This window comes from Sphaeramia orbicularis, chromosome 5 (genome assembly GCF_902148855.1).
Source record: "Sphaeramia orbicularis chromosome 5, fSphaOr1.1, whole genome shotgun sequence".
Lineage (NCBI taxonomy): Eukaryota > Metazoa > Chordata > Actinopteri > Kurtiformes > Apogonidae > Sphaeramia > Sphaeramia orbicularis.
Genome location: NC_043961.1, coordinates 27,922,909 through 27,949,713, shown reverse-complemented (window position 1 = coordinate 27,949,713; position 26,805 = coordinate 27,922,909). Strand labels below are relative to the sequence as shown.

At 37.1% G+C, this 26,805-nt stretch overlaps 1 protein-coding gene and 1 long non-coding RNA gene across 23 annotated transcripts; both read right to left on the bottom strand.

Annotated features, from left to right (window-relative positions):
• Window positions 1–1,153: 1,153 nt before the first annotated feature.
• znf740a (zinc finger protein 740a) lies at window positions 1,154–23,884 on the bottom strand. 22 transcript variants are annotated; one of them, XM_030135228.1, is made up of 21 exons: window positions 23,570–23,884; window positions 21,215–21,383; window positions 20,818–21,000; window positions 20,139–20,255; window positions 19,343–19,463; window positions 19,014–19,097; window positions 17,421–17,504; window positions 15,857–15,940; window positions 15,363–15,446; window positions 14,773–14,856; window positions 14,379–14,462; window positions 13,964–14,047; window positions 10,104–10,187; window positions 9,645–9,728; window positions 9,069–9,152; window positions 8,549–8,632; window positions 7,384–7,467; window positions 6,861–6,944; window positions 5,462–5,545; window positions 4,916–5,034; window positions 1,154–4,745 (listed from the first exon to the last, which is right to left on the bottom strand). In XM_030135228.1, exons 2-21 carry the CDS (start codon window positions 21,257–21,259, stop codon window positions 4,572–4,574), a joined length of 1,935 nt encoding a protein of 644 aa, XP_029991088.1. In that variant the 5' UTR covers window positions 21,260–21,383; window positions 23,570–23,884; the 3' UTR covers window positions 1,154–4,571. The 22 variants fall into 22 exon arrangements, with proteins under 22 accessions (XP_029991088.1, XP_029991087.1, XP_029991097.1 ...); XM_030135227.1 differs by having other exon boundaries at window positions 20,109–20,255; window positions 23,570–23,883; XM_030135237.1 differs by lacking the exon at window positions 14,773–14,856 and having other exon boundaries at window positions 20,109–20,255.
• On the bottom strand, window positions 16,073–17,413 carry LOC115420067 (uncharacterized). Its single transcript, XR_003935496.1, has 2 exons — window positions 17,001–17,413; window positions 16,073–16,969 (listed from the first exon to the last, which is right to left on the bottom strand). It is a non-coding gene; the product is annotated as an uncharacterized LOC115420067 (long non-coding RNA).
• Window positions 23,885–26,805: the final 2,921 nt, after the last annotated feature.

The following is a 26,805-nucleotide window of genomic DNA, read 5'->3' as shown; positions in this document are numbered from 1 at the left end:
TCCTTTAAGAGTGGAGGTCATGTGTGTTTAAAACATATATCTGTGTGACTTCAAATGAAAGGTAGTAAAGAGATTTTTCCAGAACTTTTGTTCAAGTTAACCCAACAAACACTAACCCCTGCCAGAAAAACTGGGGTGTAGATATTTGTAATAATACTCAACTCTTTTGGACTTTTCCTACTAAGATACTGTTGTGTTGGGGTGATGTGTTCACAACCATCAATATTGTTTTTAGTGTAAATGTGATTATATCCAGGAAGCTTTGAAGAAAAAAAGCAAGAAATATCACCTTCAAATATTGACAGCAGCACTTAAATATATGACTATTGGCTACTAACCTGCCTGTTTTGTCTTTTTCTGCTGAATATTTGAATTTCACTCGGGATTAATAAAACATCTATCTATCTATCTATCTGCTCAACGATGGGCTTCTATGATTGCCTCATACATTAACTTATCCTTCTGCTGTGGAATGTTGTGCAATACACACACACATAAACACACACGCAGAACAACACACTATGTCTCTGCATATCAATAGTGTAAAATGCTCTACTTCCCTGATTGTGATGTATGAGCCATTGTTCCCACTATGTCAAACACTTCTGATGTGACACTGTAAAACATGAACTGCAAGTGAAAAATATACATGTTGAAAGGTTGACACACATATCTACCTTGTATGAGCAGTTAAAGGTGGGGTAGGAGATGTTTACCTGGAGCATTTTGTACTATATTGTTTAAAATCCCCTTCACACTTTGATTGCAACCAATTAATTAAATGCTCTAACATAAAAATAAAAAATTTTAGACACCTGTGGAACAGACAGGACTGAAAAAACACCATCCAATCATTTTAACCGGCCCATCAAAATGATTGAATGGTGATATGTCTATCAAACTCAACTGCCATTTGTCCCTCCCCCATCTGCAAGTACAATCCAGTACTCCGGAGGCGTGGCTTTGCGGGGGAAGTCTGAAGAAAGGGGTTTGAACTTCTGAATTGTGTGTTTTTAAGATGTAGCTTGCTCAAACTGTTTTTCCAGGATCTCCTACTCCACCTTTAAACTGAAACACAGTAAGATTTTTTTTTTTTAGGTCAAGTTGGAAGTTTTCGCTTAAAAGAAAAATGTTTGCACAGTACACATCCAAGTCCTTTACAAATTCTTTTATTTCAGCATAATAGTAAGAAGCCTCTCCTCTGATTTTCATACAGTTGAAACTAATTGGATCACAAGGGTACATATTAGTTAGCCCATTTTACAATAATCATTGTAACATTTTTTTAGGAAGTTATTCTTATGCACTCATTTTCCTACACAAAATAATCAATACCAAGATCCTATCTTAACTGAGGACCATAACTCTGCATGCAAGACTAATAAAGAAAACAACTAATCTGTGATAGCTACTGTTATGCTGTTGTTCATCTAATACCATTATCAATATAATTTACTACAAATACCAGGGACTTTGTATAAGAAAGAAAACGTTTTCTGGTGATTCTACTGCCTCTAATGTCAAAATTACTGAACATACTGGGCTCTCAACTGTACTGATCCAAATTGTCCTGTTCACCTTTTCTGTTAAGTTGAGGAGAAGTAGGCTTTGTCTAAAACCTAAAATCTAGTACAGTCTGAAGGAAAAATATCCATATCTCTTTTTTTTGCCTTTTTTCCTTTCACTCCAGTGTTTACAATTTCAGAATAAAAAAAAGGTCCTTGAAACAATCATCAAAATGTGATGAGAAATCCTCAGACAAATAAATCCTTCTATCCGTCTGAAAAATTAAACCTCCATCTTATAAACAAATGATCTGAGACTCAAGGATTCTATTGCATTTTAACAATGAGATTGATAATACTAAAACAATAAGTGACAAAAAGGTATTAACAAGTGACGTCAACTATATACTGTATTGCCCTTTAGCCATTTTCAGTATGTGCTCGTGCCAGCAGTTTCCCTTCCCCAGATCTGGAATAGTGTTTCCAAAGCAAAATCAATGCATTTCTCAAACTTGGTCTTCATCTGCCACTGGCCTATTTCATCCTGAATCCCAACTGTGCACTTTTACCATCACACAACTTTGCCTTGATATCAAGAGGACTGTCAACACTTTTGGTATCGTTTGTGATTTAAAGGTGGAATAAGCCGTTCTAATCCAGTCCTCTTTGGGTCTAATTCAACGTGCATCTCCTCAGTCTAACTGTCCATTCTGTGTACGCAGAATTTGAACACAGCCCTGGCTTTTTAAGCGAAAGGGGGGAGAGGGGAAAAAAAAAAAAAGGCACCCTTGACTGCCTTGCACATTATTCCAGACAAAATCTACAGGGGGTGAAATGGCTTAGTCTACCTTTAACTCCGTAATCTGCAACTTCTTTAAAATCCAACATAAACATGATCATTCTACAAATCATTTCCACGTTCTGTTAAAAGCTTATCTGGACTTAAAAGTGGAAGAATTCCCATCTTAAAAACCTCCTTTTTTCCCCAAACATCACTTTGCAGAGCTCAAACAGAGATGTGTTAAAATGTACAACTTGTTACATAATTAAAATCGCTGATGCACCTTCAGCTCGGAACTCCTCACACTTCATTGCAACCCTGAACTAAACGCATCGACTTCAGTTCATCTCATGTGCGGGTTCAGACTAATCCTTCCTCTGTACGGACAGGATAATAACCTGGAAAATGTGGAGCTAGCCAATCACAGACCGGATCAAGTTTGAGAAATTCTCCAACCGGCAGTGAAGTGGCCCTGACCGGCCGGCTCCTTGCAGTCTGACCGTCAAAGACTTTCACACAGTATGCTCAAAGTTAATCATAGGTAAAAGAAATTGCTTGTTACAATATCGTTTAGTACTACAATGATTATTTGTGTATCCGCACTTACTTAAGGCTAAACCCAATGACATGACAGACATCCATTATACACACCAACCACGTAATATTTGGATAAAAAGGCAATTGTTAGTGTGTAGCAGAGTCAAGCAAGTGTTGATTCTGCTATGGCCTCCAACCAGCCAAAGCACTGCAGTGGGAAGCAATTTAGTACTACCGACTTCTCACAAGGACTGTTCAACTCCCAGGGGCTGCTAAAATTACATATTGTGTTACACTGTAATCAGTAACAATGACCCAAAATACTCATCAAAACACAACTTTCTCTCTTGACAGGAGAAAATATTGGTCTGTTTCAGCGCCACTGAAGCCCATCAACATTCTGTAACCATTACAGCTATAAGGAAAAAAAAAAAAAAAGAACAGGTAAAAGGCTGTGTCGTCTTAGTAAATACATCTGATCCACAATGATAAACAGCTGAAAATAAAAGGCAAAAGAAAAAAGAAAAACACTAAGGCCACAAGATTTTGTATACCCCCACTTATCTCACAATTTGAGAATCTGTACAAACAACATAATGGGAGTTCAAGTGGCCAACCTGCACCGTTTTAGACCGAGATCTGTGGACAGAGCTGGGAGAGCCCCCTGTCAGCCTTAGGTCTGCAGATCTCTGTGGACAAACACACGCCTGAAAGTACAAGAGTGTAACTCTCAGCGCTGGAGGACTTGCTAAGGCCGTCATCCTGTGCCACTTCCTGAGTCATCATGTTACATGACACAGGGCATGAGATACACAGGTGACTCTCCTGTGACCCCACCCTCATGTCCCACACAGAGCCAGTCTGCAGCAGGTTGCCCCCTCCTCACCCACCTCTTGGAAGTCATGGTTTACAGTTTTGTAGCACTGTTCGATATTACGTTTTTATACACACACTTACAAAGTTTGTCAGTTTACCACAGAAACAGTGGAAACAGATCGTATTTGAACCCATTTCTAATTTTCAGCTTCATTTTGGCCCATTTCATGAATAAAACCATCATCACTTAAGTCCAATGACATATTAAACATTATTTACACAAAAGGAACTGGTAAAACTGTGGCATCTGTGCTTGTGAAGTCAGGGAACTCCCACTGTTTGTACCAGGTTTAGTCTACGAGCTGTTTCAAAAGGCAAAATCTGGTTTGTGGTGTAAACAGTGGGCTCTCCATGCTTAACCGAAGCATAAAGTTCAGTTTCATATATTTTTTTCCACCTAAGTGATGATCTTTTAAAACCTAAATGGGCCATGTAAGAAAAGTTTGAAAAAAAGCTCAAATACTTTTTCCTCACCACTGCATCCCATTTTGTTGCTAAAATGTCCGGATAAACAATACCCTTGCCCTTCCCTAGTACCACTAAAAGCAGATATATTTTTTAACCACAATAATAAAAACTGTTTTTGTTTCTTTTTTTTTTGCAAAAAAATCAAATAGATTAAAGTACAAAACAGGACCACTGTTCATCACAGAAAAGTCTTGTTAAAAAAAACTGGGGGGTAAAAGGAAACACAGTAAAAAGTCAACAAAACAAAAACACAAATGTCCCTCTGTCATTAGTAATCCCAAGACTGGAGCTGCAAAGATCAGTCTGTGCTAGAGTGTGGCGCCACTCTGTACAGAGCTGAGGAGAAGAAACCCTGTGGCTTGTCCCATTTCTGGTGGCGGTGCGGGTGTTGGGAAGGCGGAATGTCAGACGGCCAGTCGACCCGGTGGGGGGTGAAGAGGACTCCAGGTCGGGGGTGCAGGTGGAGGTTCCTGGGGGTACGGGCGTGGTTCACAGCACGGCTGGTTCTCCACTTTGGCTACGCTGCGGCCCTGGCACAACCGCCGATGCCGCAACAGCCGGTCTGTCCGTGAAAAGTTCTATGAAAAACACAAATTACACCATTATTAATCAAGTTGCTGTGAAAGTAAATGCTGAGCTGCATTGAAATAAAACAAACTCAACCTTTAGATATACTCTGAAATGAAAGAGTTTTGCATTAAATGAACGTCAACACAGGGTTACTGCTTTGTCGTTTGTCCATACACACCTGCTGGCACCGTTCACACTGGTAAGGCTTCTCTCCACTATGGACACGCTTGTGTCTCTCAAGATGGTAGCGCTGGATAAACCTCATATCACACATGTCACAAGCAAATGGCTTCTCTCCTAAAAGAGCACACAGATACAAAGTCAATGCATCAATTTTGGCCTTTTGTACCAATAAACTGTGTGCAGTTTTTTTTTGCTATTCTTTCTTTGCAGACTAATTTTCCAACAATTAAAACAAGTTGGAAAAACTGCCATATACAGTTAAATTCAACCACTTTACACTATAATTTCAGCATCTGAAAATAGTTAATCTAAAAGGCCTCGTCATCAACTCATTATGTGTAGATCAGAGTGGAATTTCTTTGTTTAATTGCCCAGATCTACGCAACATAGTGGCCCCAAAAACTGGGGCAAGTACTTTGAGGCTGGTTCAACATCCCATCAAATGACTTGACAATCCAAACTCGAGTTTGTTGTGACCCCGTCATGTTGCAAAACGCCAGAGCTTTCGTCAGTGGTAAGGGTACGGTGAAGGAACGCATACCCGTATGAGTGAGGCTGTGTCTCTCCAGATGGTTACGCTGAATAAACCTCATGTCACACATGGAACAAGCATACGGCTTCACCCCTACACACACAGAGCAACATATTAGCCCTACCGCCCACAAGTGCAACAAATACAACTTTCAGGCTCAGGCTACAACTTTGACTAAAATACTGGCAGAGAAATGTTCATCCTAAGTCGAAAGTGTGAGATTTATTTTGTTTTCGTACAAATATGAAGTTTTCCGGTCATGCCATAAAGTCTGGAAGTTTAAGTATGAATACGGGTGGGGTGGGGGGGCAGATTTTCCTAACAAAAATTCCCTCATGTTTTATTTCAATAGGAACAAGATCACATGCACTGGGTAAGGTTCACATTTTTATATATGTTGTATCTAAACAAAACTACTGCAACAGTCTATCAAAGCCATCTTACCTTGACATTTACACTAATGGTCTAATAAATAATTAATAACCCGGAGAAGCATCTATTTTTATATTTCGGAACTCAGTAAATGGTAGATACTATATAGAAGACACTGCTGATCATGCTGCCATGATCAAAATGCAAAATCCAGGCTTGATGCATTTAAATGTGAACAATTTGTGTATTGACGCCAAAATATTCCAATCAGACTAAGATTTAATGATACAGCACCGGTATCCAGTTTTAGCTCCATGCATGATTATAAATGAAGAATTGATATGGATTTAAAATGTGTAAAAACAGAGGTTATTTTTTCATCTTTAAACTAAACGTATAGGGATTTTTGTTTTACACTATAGGTTTGATTCTTTTCTTACTAATCATGATCTAAAAACTGACACTTTGAAAAAAATAACGGTCCAAATTCACATGTGGAAGTTAAGTCAGAATCTGTAATATTAAACATCATCATAATCTTGGATCCTCACAAATGTGTTTTGATTCATTGCCCTCCAGCATTACTGGTACACATAGAAAAAACCCCCAAAACAACAGGCAGTAAACAAAAAAATAAATATGTAAAGAATAGAGAGAGAAATAAATGTAGCAGCAACAAACCACATAAATCTGAGTCAAATCTTGAGTATTGGTCACCAAAACCTTCCAGATCAGGATAGAGGCATTCAGCTCCAGACCTTTTTTCCATCCATCTAAGTATTATTTTAACCATATAGGTGTAAAATTAGAGGCTCCTGCCATCCACCAAGAATTCTGGAGGGCAACATTCATCTGAGACTAAAACCCTGTTGATTGTTTTCAGTATAATGCTCAGAAATATGAGCTGAAGATTGGTCCAAATGCAAAGAAAGTGATTTCAAAAGTTTTCTAACTATAAAACAATAACTAATGTTACCGCCTCCAAGACTTAATGCTCATGTATAAATGTGAGTAGGGCAGGTGCACGGACCCATACCCGTATGAGTGAGGCTGTGTCTCGCCAGGTGGTAACGCTGAACAAACCTCATGTCACACATGGTGCAAGCAAAAGGTTTCACACCTAAACGCAGAGCATCAATACGTTACTTTCAGTACTTAGAAGTTTTGCTTTACAATCCATCAACCAGTAATGTATTTTTAACATCTATAGGAAATTGATGGGTTGTTAACCACTTTTTCGCTTGTTCTTTCTTGTTCTAAATGAAGAACATGCTCTTGTTTGCTCCAAAGCCAATAAAATCTATAGAAACTGTGTAAACCAATTGTGTGATCCACAACACATCACATGAGCTGATGATGTCACTGTCCTGTACTTAGTTACATGTAAAGACTTGTTTTAATGTTTCATTTATATATAACAGGATAAGTGATGTGAATATGTACAGTAATAGTTTCGTTTACAGAATGCAGTTCATTTCTTTGGCTAGCTGACGGTGTATCTAACATCATGACAGTACAGTTTAATCTCAGTGACATGGGTAAGGTGGGCGGACGCATACCCATATGAGTGAGGCTGTGTCTCGCCAGGTGGTAGCGCTGAAAAAACCTCTTGTCACACATGGTACAAGCATAAGGTTTCACACCTAAATGCAGAGTAGCAGCATTATTTTACTTTATCTCATTTGTCATTCTACCTGCATAAGTATCTAAACTATTGGTTATTAACCACATTTTTGCCAATTCATGCAAAAACAAAAAAATATATATATATGTATATATAAATATGAATTTGCTGTTATTGTTCTAGTCAAAGAACAGAAAAAAAAAATCAGTGTATGGACTATTTTGAACATTCCATATTCTAAAAGTCTATAATTCCTAAAAATAATAGCCACATGATGTATTCATGTAATTATCTGTAATCATTTTAGTTGTCCTTAAATCAATCGACAACTACATGACAGTCTAAATATTCTGATTCCAGCTTCTTACGAGTGAATATTTTCTGGTTTCTTTCCTTCTCTGACAGTAAATGAAATATCTTTGGGTTGTGGACAAAACAAGACATTTTAGGATGTCATCTTGGGCTTTGGGAAACACTTTTTCACCGATTTCTACCATTTCATAGACAAAATAATTCAATGAAAATAGTCAATTATTTACAGCCCTAGTCACAGAGTACTACAACTATCAACTTTAATTTAGCTTCTGTAGGAAGATGATAAACCAACAAACTAATCAATAACCAACATAGTACATTTTACAGTCACAGGTCTGCTTGAACACACTACACTCACACAGGGTGAGTGCTGCATACTGAGGTTTACTGAATGAGTTTAAGTAAGATCAACCTTCAACAAACTTCCTTTTAAAACAGCTACAACCAAAAACTCAACATGTACAATTTAGAAGTACAGCAGAAGGCTAAAACTATTGGTGCTTCCTGTTTTTGCAGCCTTTCACTTTAATATCTCTAATTTTCTTAAAAGGCATCTATTTGTGTAGTTAAAATGTTACCATAGTCAAAATAAAAATCTAATACCAGTCGCATATCCCTTTCTTAAATGCTCTTTACACATCGCTAAACTAAAATGTCTAAATGACCAACATCCATGTTGAAACGATTTGTGCAAAGCCACAAATGCTGCTGCTATCAGCACAATCCAAGTACTAACTTGATAATGGCCTATAAAATGTAAGAAGGGCAGGTGCACTGACGCATACCCGTATGAGTGAGGCTGTGTCTCGCCAGGTGGTAACGCTGAACAAACCTCATGTCACACATGGTGCAAGCAAAAGGTTTCACACCTAAACGCAGAGCATTCATGGATTATTTTCAGACGTAAGTTACTTTTTGTGTTTACAATCCATCAATGAGGAAAATACTTCAAATATCTATTTAGAATTGATGGGTTGTTAACCGCTTTTTCAAAATTTTATTTAATTAAGAAAAAAAAAAGAGAAACCGTGTTAGATAGTTGGTTTTCCTCTGAACCCAATAACACATACATCAAACTGTGTGAACCAATTTCCAAATCCACAACTTAACACATCACATGAGCTGATGATGTTGCAGTCCTGACTTTCCTTAATGATGCTTTTATGGACACATAATAAACGGTGGGCTTGATAAACATTCGACATTTTGATATTGGATCATGTCCTTAGATGGCTGACGGTGTATCTAACATCATGACAGTACAGTTTAATCTCAGTGACATGGGTAAGGTGGGCGGACGCATACCCATATGAGTGAGGCTGTGTCTCGCCAGGTGGTAGCGCTGAAAAAACCTCTTGTCACACATGGTACAAGCATAAGGTTTCACACCTAAATGCAAAGTGGCAGTATTACATTACTTTGCCTCACTTACCATTATAATTTAGGATATAATAATAACTATGCTATTGGTTATTAACCACACATCTGCCAATTCATGCAAACACATAATGCCTTTTTCTGTTTTGCAATTTTGCAGTTCCTAACAAAACATCAAAACAACAGTGGAATGATTTACATTCATCCTACTCTATTTAAAGCTGGGCAGACACTGGGCCGTTCATATTTTTATCTGATGTGAACACCCGTAGTGCATTCCCTCATTGTGAAATTCAAGCCAAAGACAACCAATAAGATAGAAATTGATGCCAAATCTGGTCTACGCAGTGTCTGCTCAGCTTGCATACTAGGAAACCATCCTGAAACTGTTTTGACATTTCCCTAACAAATGTATCAGACACATGTTTTAAAGTGAACTGATAATAAAATGTGCACACTGATCTCTAACACTGGATGTCATGGGCACGGTGCACGGACCCATACCCGTATGAGTGAGGCTGTGTCTCGCCAGGTGGTAACGCTGAAAAAACTTCATGTCACACATGGTGCAAGCGTAAGGTTTCACACCTAAACGCAGAGCATCAACAGAATTATTTTTGCGTCTCTGCTACATAAAATAAATAAATATATAAAAAAAGCCATATTCCTACGTTATACCAATCTGAGCTAAATTGATATCTGTGGTTAATAACCAATGTCAAGACCTAAAATAACTTTGATACAATACCATATGAGATGCCTGTCTACACCTATAAAATTTCCCAGAGGGCCTCTTAAATCCACTTACACAGTACATGAGCTGATGATTTCAATAACTGGAAAACATAATGATTAAATAAATCTAATCCTTCACAATTTGTTGAGATGTGTAAAACTACATGAAGCATAAAGATGTTACAGCATCCTAATCTTGTGACTGGGTTAATATTGGCAGACGCATACCCATATGAGTGAGGCTGTGTCTCGCCAGGTGGTAGCGCTGAAAAAACCTCTTGTCACACATGGTGCAAGCGTACGGCTTCACCCCTATACACACAAAGTACCAACTTTAGCATCAAGAATTCAACTGCCAAAAATGATCGACTTTAAACTTTACTAAATGCTTAGTAAAGTTTGGTTGCACTAATCAGCGCTTTGTGAAAATGAAAATTCCAAGGCTTTTACAGACGCATCTCTTATTCCAATTGAAAATGACATTTTCATATCCGATTTCAATTTGTGTTTGCCAGCGGTTCAATCACAGAGCTCAAATTAGAGAAATTGAGGATTTAAGACAAACTACAAACAAAACAAAGATGACTCATATTCACTACGACCAATCAAAATGACCAGATGAATACCCGAACCTAAATCATGACAATAGCCTTTTAGTTTTTCACACAATGCCAATAAGTTCCCGTGTTCACACCAATTACACATAACTACAGATTTTTGGAGCAGATTTATTCAGACACAACTGATTTTTGTCACGCTGATCTCAGAGGCAAGACAATTTTAGGCAGTTGGTAGACAACTATGCACAACACATGTAAAAAACACACATTTGATTGTTTCTGGGATGTCACTTCAACAATGTTTTTTTTTTTTATTTTATTTAGTTTTTTTTTATAGAAAGCAATCTGGTAATGAACATTATTACACTTTCATTTGACATTTTAACTTACAAACAATATCACCTTAAATAAACTTCTAAAATGTGCAAGATGCAAGACCTGAGTTCTTTCTTAACCATTTTATTGAATGTGAAATGACACAATGACTGAGCTGTGAGCAGTCTTTTTTTTTTTTTAAGTTTCTACAAGAAAGCACAAATGCATTCTTTCAAAAATATGAACTCTAAATCAGATCACCATTTACCTAACAGACTCGCTTGCTGTGTTTTATTAAAAATGTTGAGAAATTTGAGAAAACTTTTCAAAATCTACAAAGATGAAAATATGAATTCTGTGCATATTCATGAAACGATTTGGAGTGAGTACATTAAATTACCAGCAGGTGGTGCTGTGGCACATTGCTCTAATAAACACACTGGAGGAAGAATTTTGCCGCTTTCCATCTACAATGGCTGTGATGTCTTTTTTCAGGAGACAAACATAATTTGATCTCAATAGTCTACCTGTTGAGCCATAAGTTTTGTCCAGAATATCAAACATCTGCTCAGTGAGCTGATCCATCGCATATGTTCAATGTTCGCTACAAAAAAAAAAAAGTTTCCACTTCCTCTATGACCAAAGCATTTTTTCATAAAACTTTTTTCTTTTTTTGATTTTTATTATTTTGCCGTTTCCATAAACACTTTCCATTACAAAATTTCAATATGTATGTTAAATACATTTATGGAAACAGACCTGCTTTCATTCATAAAAACTTTTCCAAACCTAATCAGATACCGTCATTACCTGGAAGATCTTAAATGTCCTAACATGAGCCACAGTTCATCTCGTTTCTTGACAAATCTGTAACTGCAACTACTGGCATTCACTCATATGCAGCCGTTTCACAACAAACACTATTCCTTGAATTCACTTGCAAATTTTTGTCTATTCACAGATCTGTGTGATATGCCTTTGAGCTGACTCTTTGTGAATATCAAACGTTTTTAATATGAATGCCTGTCATCACTGATATAACCTTAGAATTAAAAACAAAATACTGAAAATGTGTGAAGAACATTAAAAAAAAATATGACTTATCACAGCAACATTTTCAATATGTATTAAAAATGATCTTGCATGCACTCTACAAGCCACGAACATAAGCAGTACAATGAAGGCTTTCCTGTAATATAACAACTTTTTTTTAATTATTGAATATCTAGGTGAGTTCACTGTGTCTTCTGAAGTTTACCTTTTTAAACCAATAATATGAAACCTTTGTGCATTAAAAATCATTGAGCAAATTGCCTTTTTTCACTTGTTCACTTACATAACATTAAATGTTTCCTACAATGTGAAAAGTGAGAGAAATCCCTAATCGCCCATTTCATTTGTTCACCTGCCAATGGTTTCATTTCATTTAACACTATTTGGAATTAACACTTTCAGTGCCATGGGCCGATTAAATCGGCTTTACGAAAACAACCTGTAAAGTGCCACGGGCCGATCAGATCGGCTTTGGAGAACACGCCATATTTGTGTACAAACAAACCATCCACCCCCATTTCTTTCTCACATTTCGATGACGTTCTTTCTGTGTCCCCCTTTTGAGACCAAGCAGACGGGAATTTGAGGTCACGCGACCGAATAATATTTTTATATCTTTTTAATGTTTCTTATTCTCCGGTGTTTCATCAGAGGGAGCCCTCCCTGCCGGGGGCCGGCTGTGGACTCCGGGGGCTGTGGTGCCTTCTCTCACTGGGGTCCGCTCCTTTCTGGTGGGTGGGGGTCCCAGTTGGCCCTCTCCCACTAGTTGGGATGCGGGGCTGTGTTGCTGGTGCCAGGTCGCTGGGTTGGCGGCTGCATCCTGGTGCGGAAGGCTCCCTGAGTCAGCGCCTCCTAAATTGATCTTTTACTTGTACATTTTTGTTCTGGTCTACCCGTGCTCAGTCAGTCTTCTTAAGTATGTGTGAGCTTGTGGGTTTGCATGTATATGTGTATGTGTGTGTGTGTGTGTGTGTGTGTGTGGGTGAGTGGGTGGGTGTGGGTGGGGGGCGGTACTGATTTTTAAACTGATATGTAAAGCACTTTGTGCTACAGTTTTTAATGTATGAAAAGTGCTATCTAAATAAAGATTATTATTATTATTATTATGAATTATGCAAATTACGATCAATAATGAATCGGCTGCGTCCGGTGCGTTTTGAATCTAATTAGCAATCGGTCGGATGTTACCGAGCGGTTTCCTGCAGGATTCTTCAAATATTATAAAAACGACGCGAAATACTGAAAAACGGCCAAATTCTGTGGCACTTTTAAGGCTTATTAGCCCCTTAACTGTCTGGCACTTAAAGAGTTAATTCATTAAGTGAAATAAAAAGAAGGTGAATATGTTTATGCATTAGTCAACATAATGTGAATAAAACTTACCTCATCTGTCAAGAGCAAATATATAAATAAATAAAATCCTGAAACACAGTTTCACATCACCATGGTGGTGAAAATAACTCCCATGTTCCCACACTACTTCACAACATCATCTACTTCTACCACTACTAATGCACCTCTTCTTGTATTTTGAAAGGACACATTCCCTAATGGTGGAAATTATACACTGTGCATGTAAAATTGCAGAAAAGTGTGTTATGTTCTGTTACAGTTTTCAGATCATCACAATCTGGGAAATTGATGTTACATATAATGGACTATATGCTAAGTTTTATGTGCTCTGTCAAGTCTGTGTTTTTTCAGTCATGACAGTAAGAACTATTCTGAATGTGAATTAGAATTTGATTAGTTCTAATCTGTCAACATGGTTTTGCACATTTGTGGAATTTCTACATACAGGGCCAACTGTGTACATCATGCTGCATTGTAATATAAAAGTGAGCAAATTAATAAATATAATACCATTTTGAAAAAAGATGCCTGTCAGCGGTCACACTTATGTTTTTGGCTTGCTGATATGTTTAAGCCACAAACACTAGTTTCAAGTAAAACAACTGGCTAATGGTCATTATGTCATTTCATATCCAAAGTATGGGTGAAGAGCCTGTGAACATCCTTATAGACACTGCATGAAACATTGGCATTTGTAAGCACAGGAACATAATTTAATACAAACTCGAGTTTGAAGCAGCCATGTACACATTAATGTTGGGCACATGCATGACTAAAGCCAGTGAGGGTGAGGTGGTGTGGACATACCTGTATGAGTAAGACTGTGTCTCTCCAGTTGGTAACGCTGTATAAACCTCATGTCACACATGGTACAAGCGTATGGCTTCACCCCTAAACAGAGCACAAGACTGTTAGATGGAGTTCAACAATCTGATGACGCACTTATAACTGTAATGTGTATTATATTAAATATATCATACAACATTCAATAAAATGCATGCAACAATATCTTTACAGTGTTTATCACAAAATTACAAACAGAGTCACTTTTTCAGTGGACAGTTTTCCAACAAAGCCTAAATATAAATAAACATCTTTTAATGAAAAAGGGGCATTATTATGATTATGGTATTAAATACAGGAGGGCTCAATCAACAAATCACCAATAAATTGTTTATATGAAGGGTTTCAAAGTAAAGGGGAACAATTAAGTAAAGCATACCAGTATGAGTGAGGCTGTGTCTTGCCAAATGGTAACGCTGGAAGAACCTCATGTCACACATGGAGCAAGCGTATGGCTTCACCCCTAAATGCATACAGTACCAAACTTTAGACAATTATGTCATCAACTCTGTACACAATGTCATTGTAAATCAATAAAAAAAGAATGTCTTGTCCTAAAAGCAGTTAACATATACACTAAACAGGAAGTAAAATATATGAATGCTTTAGCTCAACTATGACTATCTTCTATAATCCAAAACATGGACTGAACGCTACAAACTACATTTTTCTATATGACAAATACTGCCACATGTATGCAATGCCTACACAACACAGCAAATCACTACAAGATCTGGTACTGTGAGTTGAGAAGATTAAATAAAAACTTATACCCGTGTGGGTGAGAGTGTGCCTTGCCAGGTGATATCTCTGGAAAAACCTCATGTCACACATGGAGCAAGCATATGGCTTCACCCCTGCACACACAAAGCAAAATATTTTGTAAAAATAACACAATGACAACTGAACAGGACACACTCATCTGTATTATGTATCCAGACATGCCAAAAGCAGTATGTGACAATAAATTAAGCTATCATTTACACATCAACATATGCGTCCAGGGAATATAGCAAAAACAGCTTTTTCTGCACTTTGTGCAGGTTTGATGCACACATGCATGGCGAAGACAAAACATTTTCACTAGGTAGGTAAAAGTACAATTTAAAAGTATGGCAGTGGAGCTGATCTGGGAAATGGAGGGCAAACAGCACCTTTAGTGTTTATTGAAATATAAAAAACACACGGTATTCCGCAGTTATGTCCAGCATGCCTCAAGCCTCACCAACTGAAATTGCATAATGTATAAAATAACCCACACTCAAGTCAACCTACATGCAGGAAACAAATACATTTCACTAAACCGGGTATTTGGGCTCTAATGAAGCAAAAAACAAAAAAAAAAAAGGGGGTGAACCCATACCCGTGTGAGTGAGGCTGTGTCTTGCCAAGTGGTAGCGTTGGAAAAATCTCATGTCACACATGGAGCAAGCGTATGGCTTCACCCCTACACACACAAAAAGTATGTAAATATTAGCTAGAAACAGAAGTAATACTTTTTAACATATATCCATCAAGTCTTACTCCTAAGTCTGATTAGCTCTTCCACACAAACTTCCATCAGCCTGAGAAACAAATGCATCTTTGGCAGTAACTGGTCATGTGTGCTATGAGAATTAGTGAGAAATAACCAGAAGTAGAGCAGGGGAGAATAAAGTTAAATATATTTGTGGTGAGAAAAGTGACAGTGAGAATATTTTACCATGTCTGGATACATTTATGTCTCTGAATATTTCGTATATGAAGCTCAAATTATTTTAGACAACCAAGAATGTGTTAACAACTCTAAGAAGTGAAATGTTAAAGGCACTTTCAAAGGCACCACCATCTAATGAGCTAAGGTAAGCAGACGCATACCAGTATGAGTGAGGCTGTGTCTTGCCAGATGGTAACGTTGGAAGAACCTCATGTCACACATGGAGCAAGCGTACGGCTTCACCCCTACATACACAAAGTATTAACACATTAGCTAAGACTTTCCTTTGGCATCAAAGGGAAGCATCGTTAACAGGCATTAAATCACTGGGACCAGGCAGACATTTCACATTCTAGTCAAAGCGATGTGGTTTCTTGACTTCCAATAAGCAGATGTAGCCATAGAACAGTCATTTTAATTATCTGGATTATGTAACCAAACAGCAGCAGGACATAGGCTTAGCATGTTTAAAACAAGACGTACAAGTCAGCAAAGAGAGGTCTATGACGGTGATCAAACTGGGGAGCTACAGAAATGACAATACATTATGTGTATTATGACTAATGTTAGAACAGTTTTGACTACTGTGTTGAATTTATTTGTTGCAAATTACTGTATTCTGACCTGGGATAGTGTTCTACATAACAAATGAAGGTATGATGGCATTAAGTTATGTTTTTCTTAAAGGATTACAAGCGTGCTTACACCTAAGTAAGCATCTGCCTTGAGCTTCAAAGCTTCCAATTTGATCTCTGCCAGAAATGTACAGCAGAAGCATTTATATAAAGCAGCCGTGCAACTACATTATAAAATATTCATGTACAAAGCCAGACAAATACAGCTTAGAAACATGAGTTGTGCAGTCATTAATCGGCATTTAAAGTAGGTGTGGACATCAAAGGACTATTCCCATAATATACCATGGCCTTAGTGAGTCATCCACTTCAAAACAGCTGCCTTGGGGACGGAGGCACTAATATTTACCACATGTAAAACGCTTTATTCATTTGATAGTTTTAACTTCATAGTAAAATCATAGGATATTAGATTTTTTAACTGTAATCTGAGCTATGTACCACAGTGTTCTCTCCATACATGACAACTTAATCATGAATACATGTCACTTGCTTTATTAACGCAGCTAAGCTCTGAACCACCATTAAATAATTCACAAAAACATAATATGAGTATCACAGTATACGATATACACTGTACACAACACCTATCTTCATATGTGTCATGGCATGATGAAGTAGTTACAACTCAGAAAATAACTTCTAAAAAGCAATCAAAACAAAAACCAACAGAGTAAATACTGATATGCAGCGATGGTACAAAAGGGATAATACACTTTGAGGGGTCCACGCAGTATCACTAAGTTCTTTTCAGAACTCTAACTACTATTAATGACATTACAATAAATATGTTTAATAATATAAATACAATACAAAACAATGGCCCTGAAATACTCAGTAAATTCCGTTTGAGCTGTTGTATGGCACTACACATATTTGATCTTCCACACATTTTGATCCAGGACCTTTGTGTTGGACTACATATGCACTACACCCTGTCAGCATACTGTTTAGGCATATTTTGGTGGGTATTTTGTTATATTTGTACTGTATAATGTCTTCATAGGGGAAACATGGGTTTACAATGACTTAGAATTTGACTTAAATTAAGTTTGAAAACTTGAACTGGGTACGGTAAATGGACTCATACCCGTATGAGTGAGTCTGTGTCTCTCCAGGTGGTAACGCTGGAAAAACCTCATGTCACACATGGAACAAGCGTACGGCTTCACTCCTACACACACAGAGCATAAAAATATTAGCTAAGTGGAAATGTAACAAAAAAAAAAGAACAGATGCATAGTTGCTGCAGAGAGCAACTGCTTACTGAAGGATAGGCGAATAAAAATTATATATGTACGACTGAACCATGCCAAGTAAGCTGAGTAAATATGGTCAATATTAGTTCACCATTGATGCATTTGTTTTTGTGAATACTGGAGGTAGTAGTCACTTACTTAAAACTGCCAGGATGGAAGTTGACTTACCCAGAGTGAATACTTCTTAAACAATGAAAAACAAAGAATTTTGTGTGAAAGAGTGGAACGCAAATAGAAATTATTTTTTAAGACCTGCAGTTTATTTGGTCAGTGGAGAATATAGTCCTTTGATGTCCATGCAGTGATTTTTAAAAAAAATTACATACAAAAGTTAAACCAAATATTTCCGTGCGGCCTGTGCACTGAGGCTTTCACATACATACACTGGGTCCAAAAGTTTGAGTCCACTTTCAAGTCCACTATCAAGAAGTCTTGCTTGCATTACTAATTACAATTTCTATAGTGGTTTATTTAACTTTTACTTGTTTCAAATGCAACAGACATTTAGAATTTTTTTTTTTTTTTAGAAGTCCACACTGAAGCTGAAATTTAGACGTGAATATAGTAGAAATTAATACCAAGTCACCAAATTTACAAGATAATGCGAATTAGGTGCTAATCGTGCAGTGCATGTACACATTCACACAGTCCTGGGAAAAGGTTTAGAGGCACAGTAAGTGAAAACACCTCTGTGGATGAACCAGTGGTAGGGAGAATCCTTAAGAAAACCTTAACTTAGTTTAAAGTGACCACACTGAATCAAAACGTCTGTAGGATGCTAATGTTTTTGCTACAAGTGAAAATAACTTTTTTTCAGTCATGTCAAAATGCATTGAGGTAATAGCCCATGTACATTAAACATCAATACACTACATATCAAATCAAAAGCATACCATTATGACTATCAATACATCCAAAAACAGCAAAAAAAACATTATAGATTAAGTTCATGTTTGTCCTAACAGAACCAATGACAGCCAAAATATGCTAATTTCGTCTTCCACACTCAAAAGACCTCAAACGCGAAAACATTCTGGGCTCAGATTTACAAAAAACCTTTCTGTGATCTTCTCAAATGCTGAAAAGAAAATACAGAAGCTATATTATAGCAAAATGGACATCTATAAATGAAAAAAAACCAAAAAATACAATCAGAAAACAAGAGTTTTTAAATAGTGGACTTGAGACTACTGGACCACACTGCATTGCATTTGCCTTTACTTATAGACGTTTATCTGGTGTTGGGGGACCAGTATCAATAGGACAAATTGAAAGACAAATGTGGCAGATTTTTGGGAGGTGGCTTTGTTGGAAATTACTGTCCACATAAAAAATGAACCCTGAGCATCTGTCCATTGATTCAAGTAACAGACCACAGTGGCAGTCTGATTTATGTAATATGGGTACGGTTAAAGGACGCATACCCGTGTGAATGAGGCTGTGTCTCTCCAGGTGGTAACGCTGAATAAACCTCATGTCACATACGGCACAAGCATACGGCTTCTCCCCTAAACCGAAGAGCACCAGTTTTAGTTAACGTCCCCACAGATACCACCAATTAGCTGTGAGGTAAAAGCGATTACCAAACATGGTTTTTAAAAACAGGCCATTGTAAAACCTTACAGTTGCTGCACACTCTTAGATTCACTCCAACTCAAGCTTTCAGGGGTTTTTTCAATAAATGATTCATATAATTAAGTATTCAAATCTGTTTGTGGCTTTAAACTGCAGTTGTTTCAAGCTCAGCTCATACCTGTATGAATGAGGATATGTCTCTTCAGGTGGTATCCACTCCTAAATGCTCCGTAACAGTGATCACAAATAAAGTTTTTCTGCACTTTGGATGATGGGCCATTCTCATCTCCACCTGTGCCCTACGGAGGACAGCAAAAAATTGTAGCTTCAAAATGTATTAAAATGTGACCCCTCTGGTACACCTAACAGAAGATAAGTTTATGAATATTACCATAAAAACAAAGTCACACATATCCACTAACAATTCCTGATCGAAATCTAAAATTCCAAAGTTCACTTCAAAGGATTGCATTTGCATTACAATTAAATGAATTTTGCAAACCAAATCCCAAGTCTTTACGTCAATGTTTTTGTTAATCATGGGAATGAAAGAGCAAGACATAAAATTTGTTTTTACTTCATGTAATTTACATCTGAACTGAAACAAACCCACAGTCCTTTCCAATGGCCTAATGCCCTCATGTTACTGCTCCCCCTGTTATGCACACAACTGCAGTTATTGTGCTCCGTTTCGCTCTGCTCCCCTCCCCCTCTTTCCTCTCTAGAGATCCTCCACCCCCTCCACATTTTCCCTGAACTCCTCCCCCCACCCCCACACAAACAAAATGTGCACACATGAAAGCTCCACGTCAGGCACAGTTAAGTTGAAGGCTTCTACTAAAACATCTGCTGTAGCTAGATGTATTTTACGCAATAAGAAAATCTGAATGTGAACCAGGTGCACAGCAGTGTTCACTCGCTATTTAAGAATCACTGCCACTAACCTTCCCTCCCCTTCCTTCTTGTTCTCTCACTTTGCAGGGCGTTACTGATTTCCTGTTCTTTTTTTTCTGCTGCATGTCCTCGTTGGCCCTCATCTCCTTCTCATCCAGCAGGCGGGGAGCTTGGAATTCACCTTCCTTCCGAATGAGCTACAAAGCAAAATAAAAACCAATTATTTCATGGTGTTTCAGGTCATTTATTTAAATATAGTTAAAAACAATCTCCAACCAAAACCTGAATATTATTTAAATTACTAGATCTAATGCTGGTTGAGTGCATTTCTCTTCAGCTGATGAAGCTGTGAGTTGTAACTGTAGCTGATTTGAAGCATGATTTTATTGAAATTAGCTACTGATTTCACATAAAGAAGTAATGTGGAATCAACTTCCAAGGCAAAAATACCCATATAATGTTAGTGCGGACTACAATACCTGAAGATATGGCATAAAATTTTATTTAGAGGTTATAGAACACCTGCTCTTTGCAGAGGGATAACAGTGTTTACAAAGACCTCATGAAGCAATCCCCATTTATACTTATGCATGGTTGACTTGGCAACAACTAAAAGAACAAGTGGAACTTCTTTAATCTTTAACTCCATTACAAAATGTTCAGATTCATTACGGAAATGGGTTGATACCCTTAAGGACAATTAAATCATATCATAAAACAGCCCCATCCCCACTCCACAATTCCCAAGAGGGTCCTAACCAGAGGTGGACAGCTCATTCCAGATGGGAGGATCATGTGGCTCTGGGGAGCCCGGTCAGGTCCCTCTCTCTGCGGTGGTCCATGGCCAAGTGGAGCCATCATTTTTTTGGGCGGAGCAGCCATGGAGCTGGCCTGCATTAGGGCCATGCTGGACAGGACAGCCTCGCAGCCAAGCAGCCCCGCCTAAAAGAAAAACAAAAAGGGCACAGATTTCAGAACAACAGCTGACCAACTAAATGATACGTTTAAAACAGGCTGTAATTTGAAATGATCTGCATCTAGGACTTATTGCCAGTCATATGGTTTTTGCCAAGCTAGTCATCATCGACAACATCCTGAGTGACACAAGACTGCAACTTAAGTTATTTGTAACCACTTTGGTGTTTTCAAAACAAACCCATTTCATATGGTCGCGGACTGAGCTGCTGGGCAGATGTGACATTGCTGTGGTAACGGTGTATGTGAGCGCAGGGACAGGGGTGGGGACAAGGTCATCCAGAGATCCGTCAGTCAGGATGGTCGGGCTGGTGGGAAGCCACTCCCACCTCACTCATCTAGCATTAAAACTGAGGAAGAGGAGGATGCGAATGAAACAGACAAGCATTAAATAACAACAGCATTACTGGCTGCCTACAACATATTACATTAGCACCAGCGTTAAAGTTACCTTTTGTCCTCACAACTTACATTATAAAAGCCCAAATGATATTACACATTAGCATTCTTTATTCTAAAAAATAGATGTCAATACACTAATCTTGGTTTGTTGTTTAGTTTGTTGAAATGTCAATGAATAGCCAAGTGGCACATTATTGATTTGACTGATTTCTGATCAAAGTGAACTTTTACAAATAAAAGGTACTAGTTTTTCTTTCCATTTCAGAGCACTTTTTACCTCCTAAGACCCAGCTATGGGTTTTGCCCACATTTGTAGACAAGACTCTTTGGCTAACTTAAATAAAAAAAACAAAAAAATAAATACTGTCAACATTCATTGAAAAATAAATAAATAAATAAATAAATAAATACTGTCCACATTCATTGAAAAATAAAACTGTACATGGAAAAAAAGAAAAAACATTAATTTTTAATCATTCATGACATTTTTTTTCATGAAAAAACACTGTCCTGTGTCTCAGGAATTTAAAAAGACTAATTCAGGGAATTGATTGACTTTCTGCATAATTTGACTTGTAAGATTATGAATGAGACAAGACCTTAACACCCTACATATTTCTTCTAACAAAGACACTTAAGACACTATGATGACTTTTTTTTTTTTTTTACAACATATATACATGACATATGATTGTGTTCAAATAAACTCCCTGCTGATGTTTAATGAATTATTCTGCTGGGCAATTTAATCCTCTTTTACCATAGTTGTGAAATTTGAAACAAATTTGCTCATTGATGAAGTCAGCACAAAAAGTTAATTTCCAGAAGAGAAAGAAAACCTTGCTATTTGGGCTGAGATTACATCTTTTTGCTCAGAGTGGTACAAAAATCTCAACAGTGTTTTTTTTTCCCTTTCTTTCTTCCTTCAGCTAACGTGCTGTTCAAAAGTTGAGTCTAATAGTAGTGGGAAAATCCGGCTCTTTTCAATACCAACAGTAACAGAACTGAAAATGTAAAGTTCTATATATTTACTGTACTTATTTCGTTCAACTATAACACATATAGGCCTGTGCATCTCCGTGTGAAATTCGATTGCATGTTGCATTTATTGTTGAATGTGAATACCGAAACCATCGTTCGAATAAGTGAGTTGTAAAATACATATCCGAAAAAGAAAAGCTTCCCTTTGCTTACAAGTCAATTCTGAATGCTAATAAGTGCCTTCGTATTTCGTTTCTTCGTTTCTAACTTTGATCTTGCAAGAAGGCCATAATTTTCTTGGAAAAAACTACTTGAACTTGATGCACAATCGATGCAGACCGATGTAGCTCTTTCATTTTACCACAGTTATGTATTTATTCAGTCATACTTGGGTTGAGATTAGTGTTCGTTACAAGAGTTTAATTAGACATAACCAACACTAAAACGCTCCAGTGCCAAAACCTTTAGCATTGGTTAGCCAGCTAATGTTGCTATAAAAAAACAGACAGCTAGCGCTAACAATTGCTAAGGCTAATAAAAAAATCACTCTATGTCGTATTATTGGATTTCGTTGCGTTGATTGAGAGTCGAGAAAATCCCCCACCTCCAACATAATGATTATTTAAATATATATGTCTTTTTTCAGTATTGACTGAGCTGGCCTTTTCTACACAACCCAACCTAGCGTTAGTTTTGCTGGTGTTAAACAGCCTGGCTAACATCAGCTAGCCAGCAGCTAGCTGCTCGCTGGCGCCCTCGCCCAGTGTACACCAACGCAACTACTAATCGAACCATTTAATGCGAACAAATGGCCATTTGTTTGCTGCACAGTGTACAACGGACCATCCTTTTTGCACACTAATATGATGCATATTCTAGCAAAAGACAATACACAACACAACCTCAGCTGGTTTGAGGCAAGATTGAGCGATAAAGACATTCGTGATGGCCGTCGTTGTGACTGCCTCCCCCTCCCAATGCTCAAGCTAACGTTTGTTAGCTAGCTAGCACTGACCAACATTGACGCTGTAATATTCGAAAAACCACTTTTCTGCCTCTTTCGAGTACCGTTTTACTAATAAAATTGCATACTGTCGAATGCACAAACTAAATCCACCGAGCATCAAGGAAATGGTGAAAAGATCATATCTACCTTTCAGCCTCACTCGCCCGACGTTTTCGATACCGTCTAGTTTACAAACACAGGAAACGCCACAGGATGTAACCCACTCCCCCACACAGCAGCAAAGCCTTGTCAAGCGAAGAGAAAAGGGTCATCTTCTTCTACCAGCTCCCCGAGTACAGAGAGCGACGATTGCATCAAAGGACTAAAAATGTCCACGAATCCATTTTTATACTGAAGTAGAGATGTAACGCCTATTTGACGGTATATGAGGTTAGGTGGTGGAGCGGGTCTGTTCGCTGCAGATTCACACGACGACCACAGAGACGCAATGAAAAGGAAGGAGAGAAGACTTAAAATGACAGAAAGCAGGGGCGTACAACGGCTGCTTACAATGGAACAGATGGCTGTCCCTTTGCCTGATTTGGACAAAGCATTATTAATATCATTATCATTATTATTATTATTATTATTATTATTATTATTATTATTATTATTATTATGCAACCTGCTGTGTCTTGCAATGACGTCATGGTCATCAATCTAATATTTCAGTGTTGATCATTTTCAGTGACTTTGACACTGCATTGTTTCACCCAAAGTGTAATTAATCTGATGAGATTTGTGTTCCTACAGACTGCAACATTAAAAAAAAACAAAACTTGTATTTCACTGCAGATAGTATGAACTCAACATATTAGTACATGTTTTGTCAGAAGTGTGTTGAAAGATTTAAGAGCAACACATGCTGCCTTCAAAATGATAACTATTTCAGGGAAGCCCTTGAATATTGCAATATAAGCAATGCACATTCTGTCCACAATACCATGGTAAAGGGGTAAATATTGAAACACAAAATGTGAATACCCTATAGAGTTGCACACCTGAAGATCTGGTTGCAGGATGAATAGGACAGCTTCTTTCCAAAGTGGTAACTGCAAAATCAAATGTAAGAATCAAAACTGAAATGAGTGACAAAAAAAAATCAAGTTATTTTTTGTTGATTGCTTTCAGTGTAGTACCTTTCTTTGAATATATTGGAAATCAACTGTTATTAACAGTTTTAAGATTAAAACATCACTTTCAACCTGTTGTAATATTAAATTACTTGTTCTCATTTAATATCTGTAAAAATATTTAGCTTTTAATTTTAATTTAGTTGGTCTCCTGCGCTGAAATAATCCTGTGTAATTAATGACCTGTTCTGTGTTTCAGTGTTTTACCTCAATTTTTATGTTATTTTCAGTTACAAAAGAGACAATTTGGCAAAATAAAAGCAGAAATAAAACCATAAATAACATAGTTTACAAGAGATGTAATAATAATGTCTCAGGTTCCATTATAGCAGACTTCTACCTAACTATTTTCACCATTTAATTTAGTTTTAGGGCTTCCTCTTCAGTATCTTTCAACATCATGTGCTCATTTTGAGACCTGGGGTCTGAAAAAGTCTCAAATACAGCTGTCTTATTAGCAAAATTTTAGTTTATCAATTGTTATAGACATGATTCCATTTCATGATATAATCATTTATGTTAACATTATGCTACTAAAACTAATAGAGTATGAACATAACAGTAATTTGGATATACACATGCAATACATCTTATGAGGAGAAAAGCCACTGATTGGCATCAAACAGGTACACAAGAATCTAAAATAAAATACCTTTTGGTTTTTAGTGTTTGGAAATAGAAATTGTGCAGGACATACTTTACATAAAATACATATAAATCGTGAATAAATAAAGTATATTACTAAAGTATACATAGGGATGAAGTAGGGACAAAAAATGATACGGACATAAATGATGATATTTATGTTTATACAGATGAACGGAATGATTATATGAATGATTGCAGTCGCTCATACAATTGCATTATGGTGTGTATTTGTATAATAACTGACATAGACAGTCTCAAACAATTTTATAGAAGCGTGTGTGTGTGTGTTGGAGGGGGACAAATGTTACTTCAGTCAAATAGACTGCAAAAAAATTGGGTGTAACTTGTAAAGTGATTCTACAACCAGGCTTTTATTGGAAAAAAAAAAAAAAAAAAAAAGAAATACTTATTGACCCTCATAGGCTACAGGGTGGGCAGTTCGCTTCCCTGAAAAAGCAAACAAACTCTGAACTCCTCACCAGAGTGGTTGCTTGCCAGTTCAGATTCCTCAGATGCTTTAAAATCTCCCCTCTCATTCCACCACCCACCCACCAACAAACCTTATTTACAAGGCAAATGTAATGCAAACTTCTACCAGAGCACCATCAATACCAACATTTACCCTATCCCAGACAGGTATAGGTTAATATGTTCCCTGCGACATAAAAAGTACTTGACTTCTGTATATTACCTTATATATGCAAATTTTGCTTCTTATGTATATATGTACAAAGCCTACAGAGTTTCATTACTGTTAGTCTTTTGTGTACTGTTTGTTTTTTTTTAACTGTCTTTGTGCATATACATTTTCTTTTACTTTATCCCCTGGTTGCTTTAATCAGTGAATTTCCCTGTTGTGAGATCAATAAAACTGAATATTATCTTAACTTTTGTTACACACTGTTGCCATAAAATTGGATTAATTTCATTTTCAGTCACATTCCTTTTTTATTTCCTTTGGATACACATCAGTAATTACCATTTACACTTTATCTATCAAGAATACACCACATTGTGTAACACACAATCATTTCATGAGAAGAGGAAAAAAATATTTTATTACTCCTTTATGTGCAGCAGTGTAGTTTTAATGTATTTTTGTGGAAATTTTGTTGAATCCTCTTATATATTGGAAATATATTGTCCAAGAAGAGTTACCGCATGACCAATGGGCAGTTGATCCAGTAGAAACAGGCAGCAGAACCAACCCATAAAGATGGAAGATGCTAAACAGCACATCAGCCCTCAGGGTGGGAAATTTGAGTACAAAAAAAAACAAAGACAGAACCGTTGTTTCAAGTTGTTTCGTTGAAACTGTTTCACAAACAAATTAAGTGCATATATATTCCCTTCTTTCTTGAGTCTGTTTGTTCATGAATGATATTTAATTGTGATTCATCTAAATGAATCCACAGCAATATATATATATATATATATATATATATATATATATATATATATATATATACATATATATACATATATATATACATATATATATATATATATATATATATATATATATATATATATATATATATATATATATATATATATACAGTACAGGCCAAAAGTTTGGACACACCTTCTCATTCTTCGCAT

Coding starts and splice junctions, on each gene's coding strand:
- znf740a (XM_030135227.1), bottom strand. CDS start 21,259: ATGTCACATCTGCCCAGCAGCTCAGTCCGCGACCATATGAAATGG. Junction 14,463..14,772: donor GCACACTCTCACCCACACGG/GTATAAGTTTTT, acceptor GTATGCATTTAG/GGGTGAAGCCATACGCTTGC. Junction 6,945..7,383: donor ACACAGCCTCACTCATATGG/GTATGCGTCCGC, acceptor CTCTGCGTTTAG/GTGTGAAACCTTTTGCTTGC.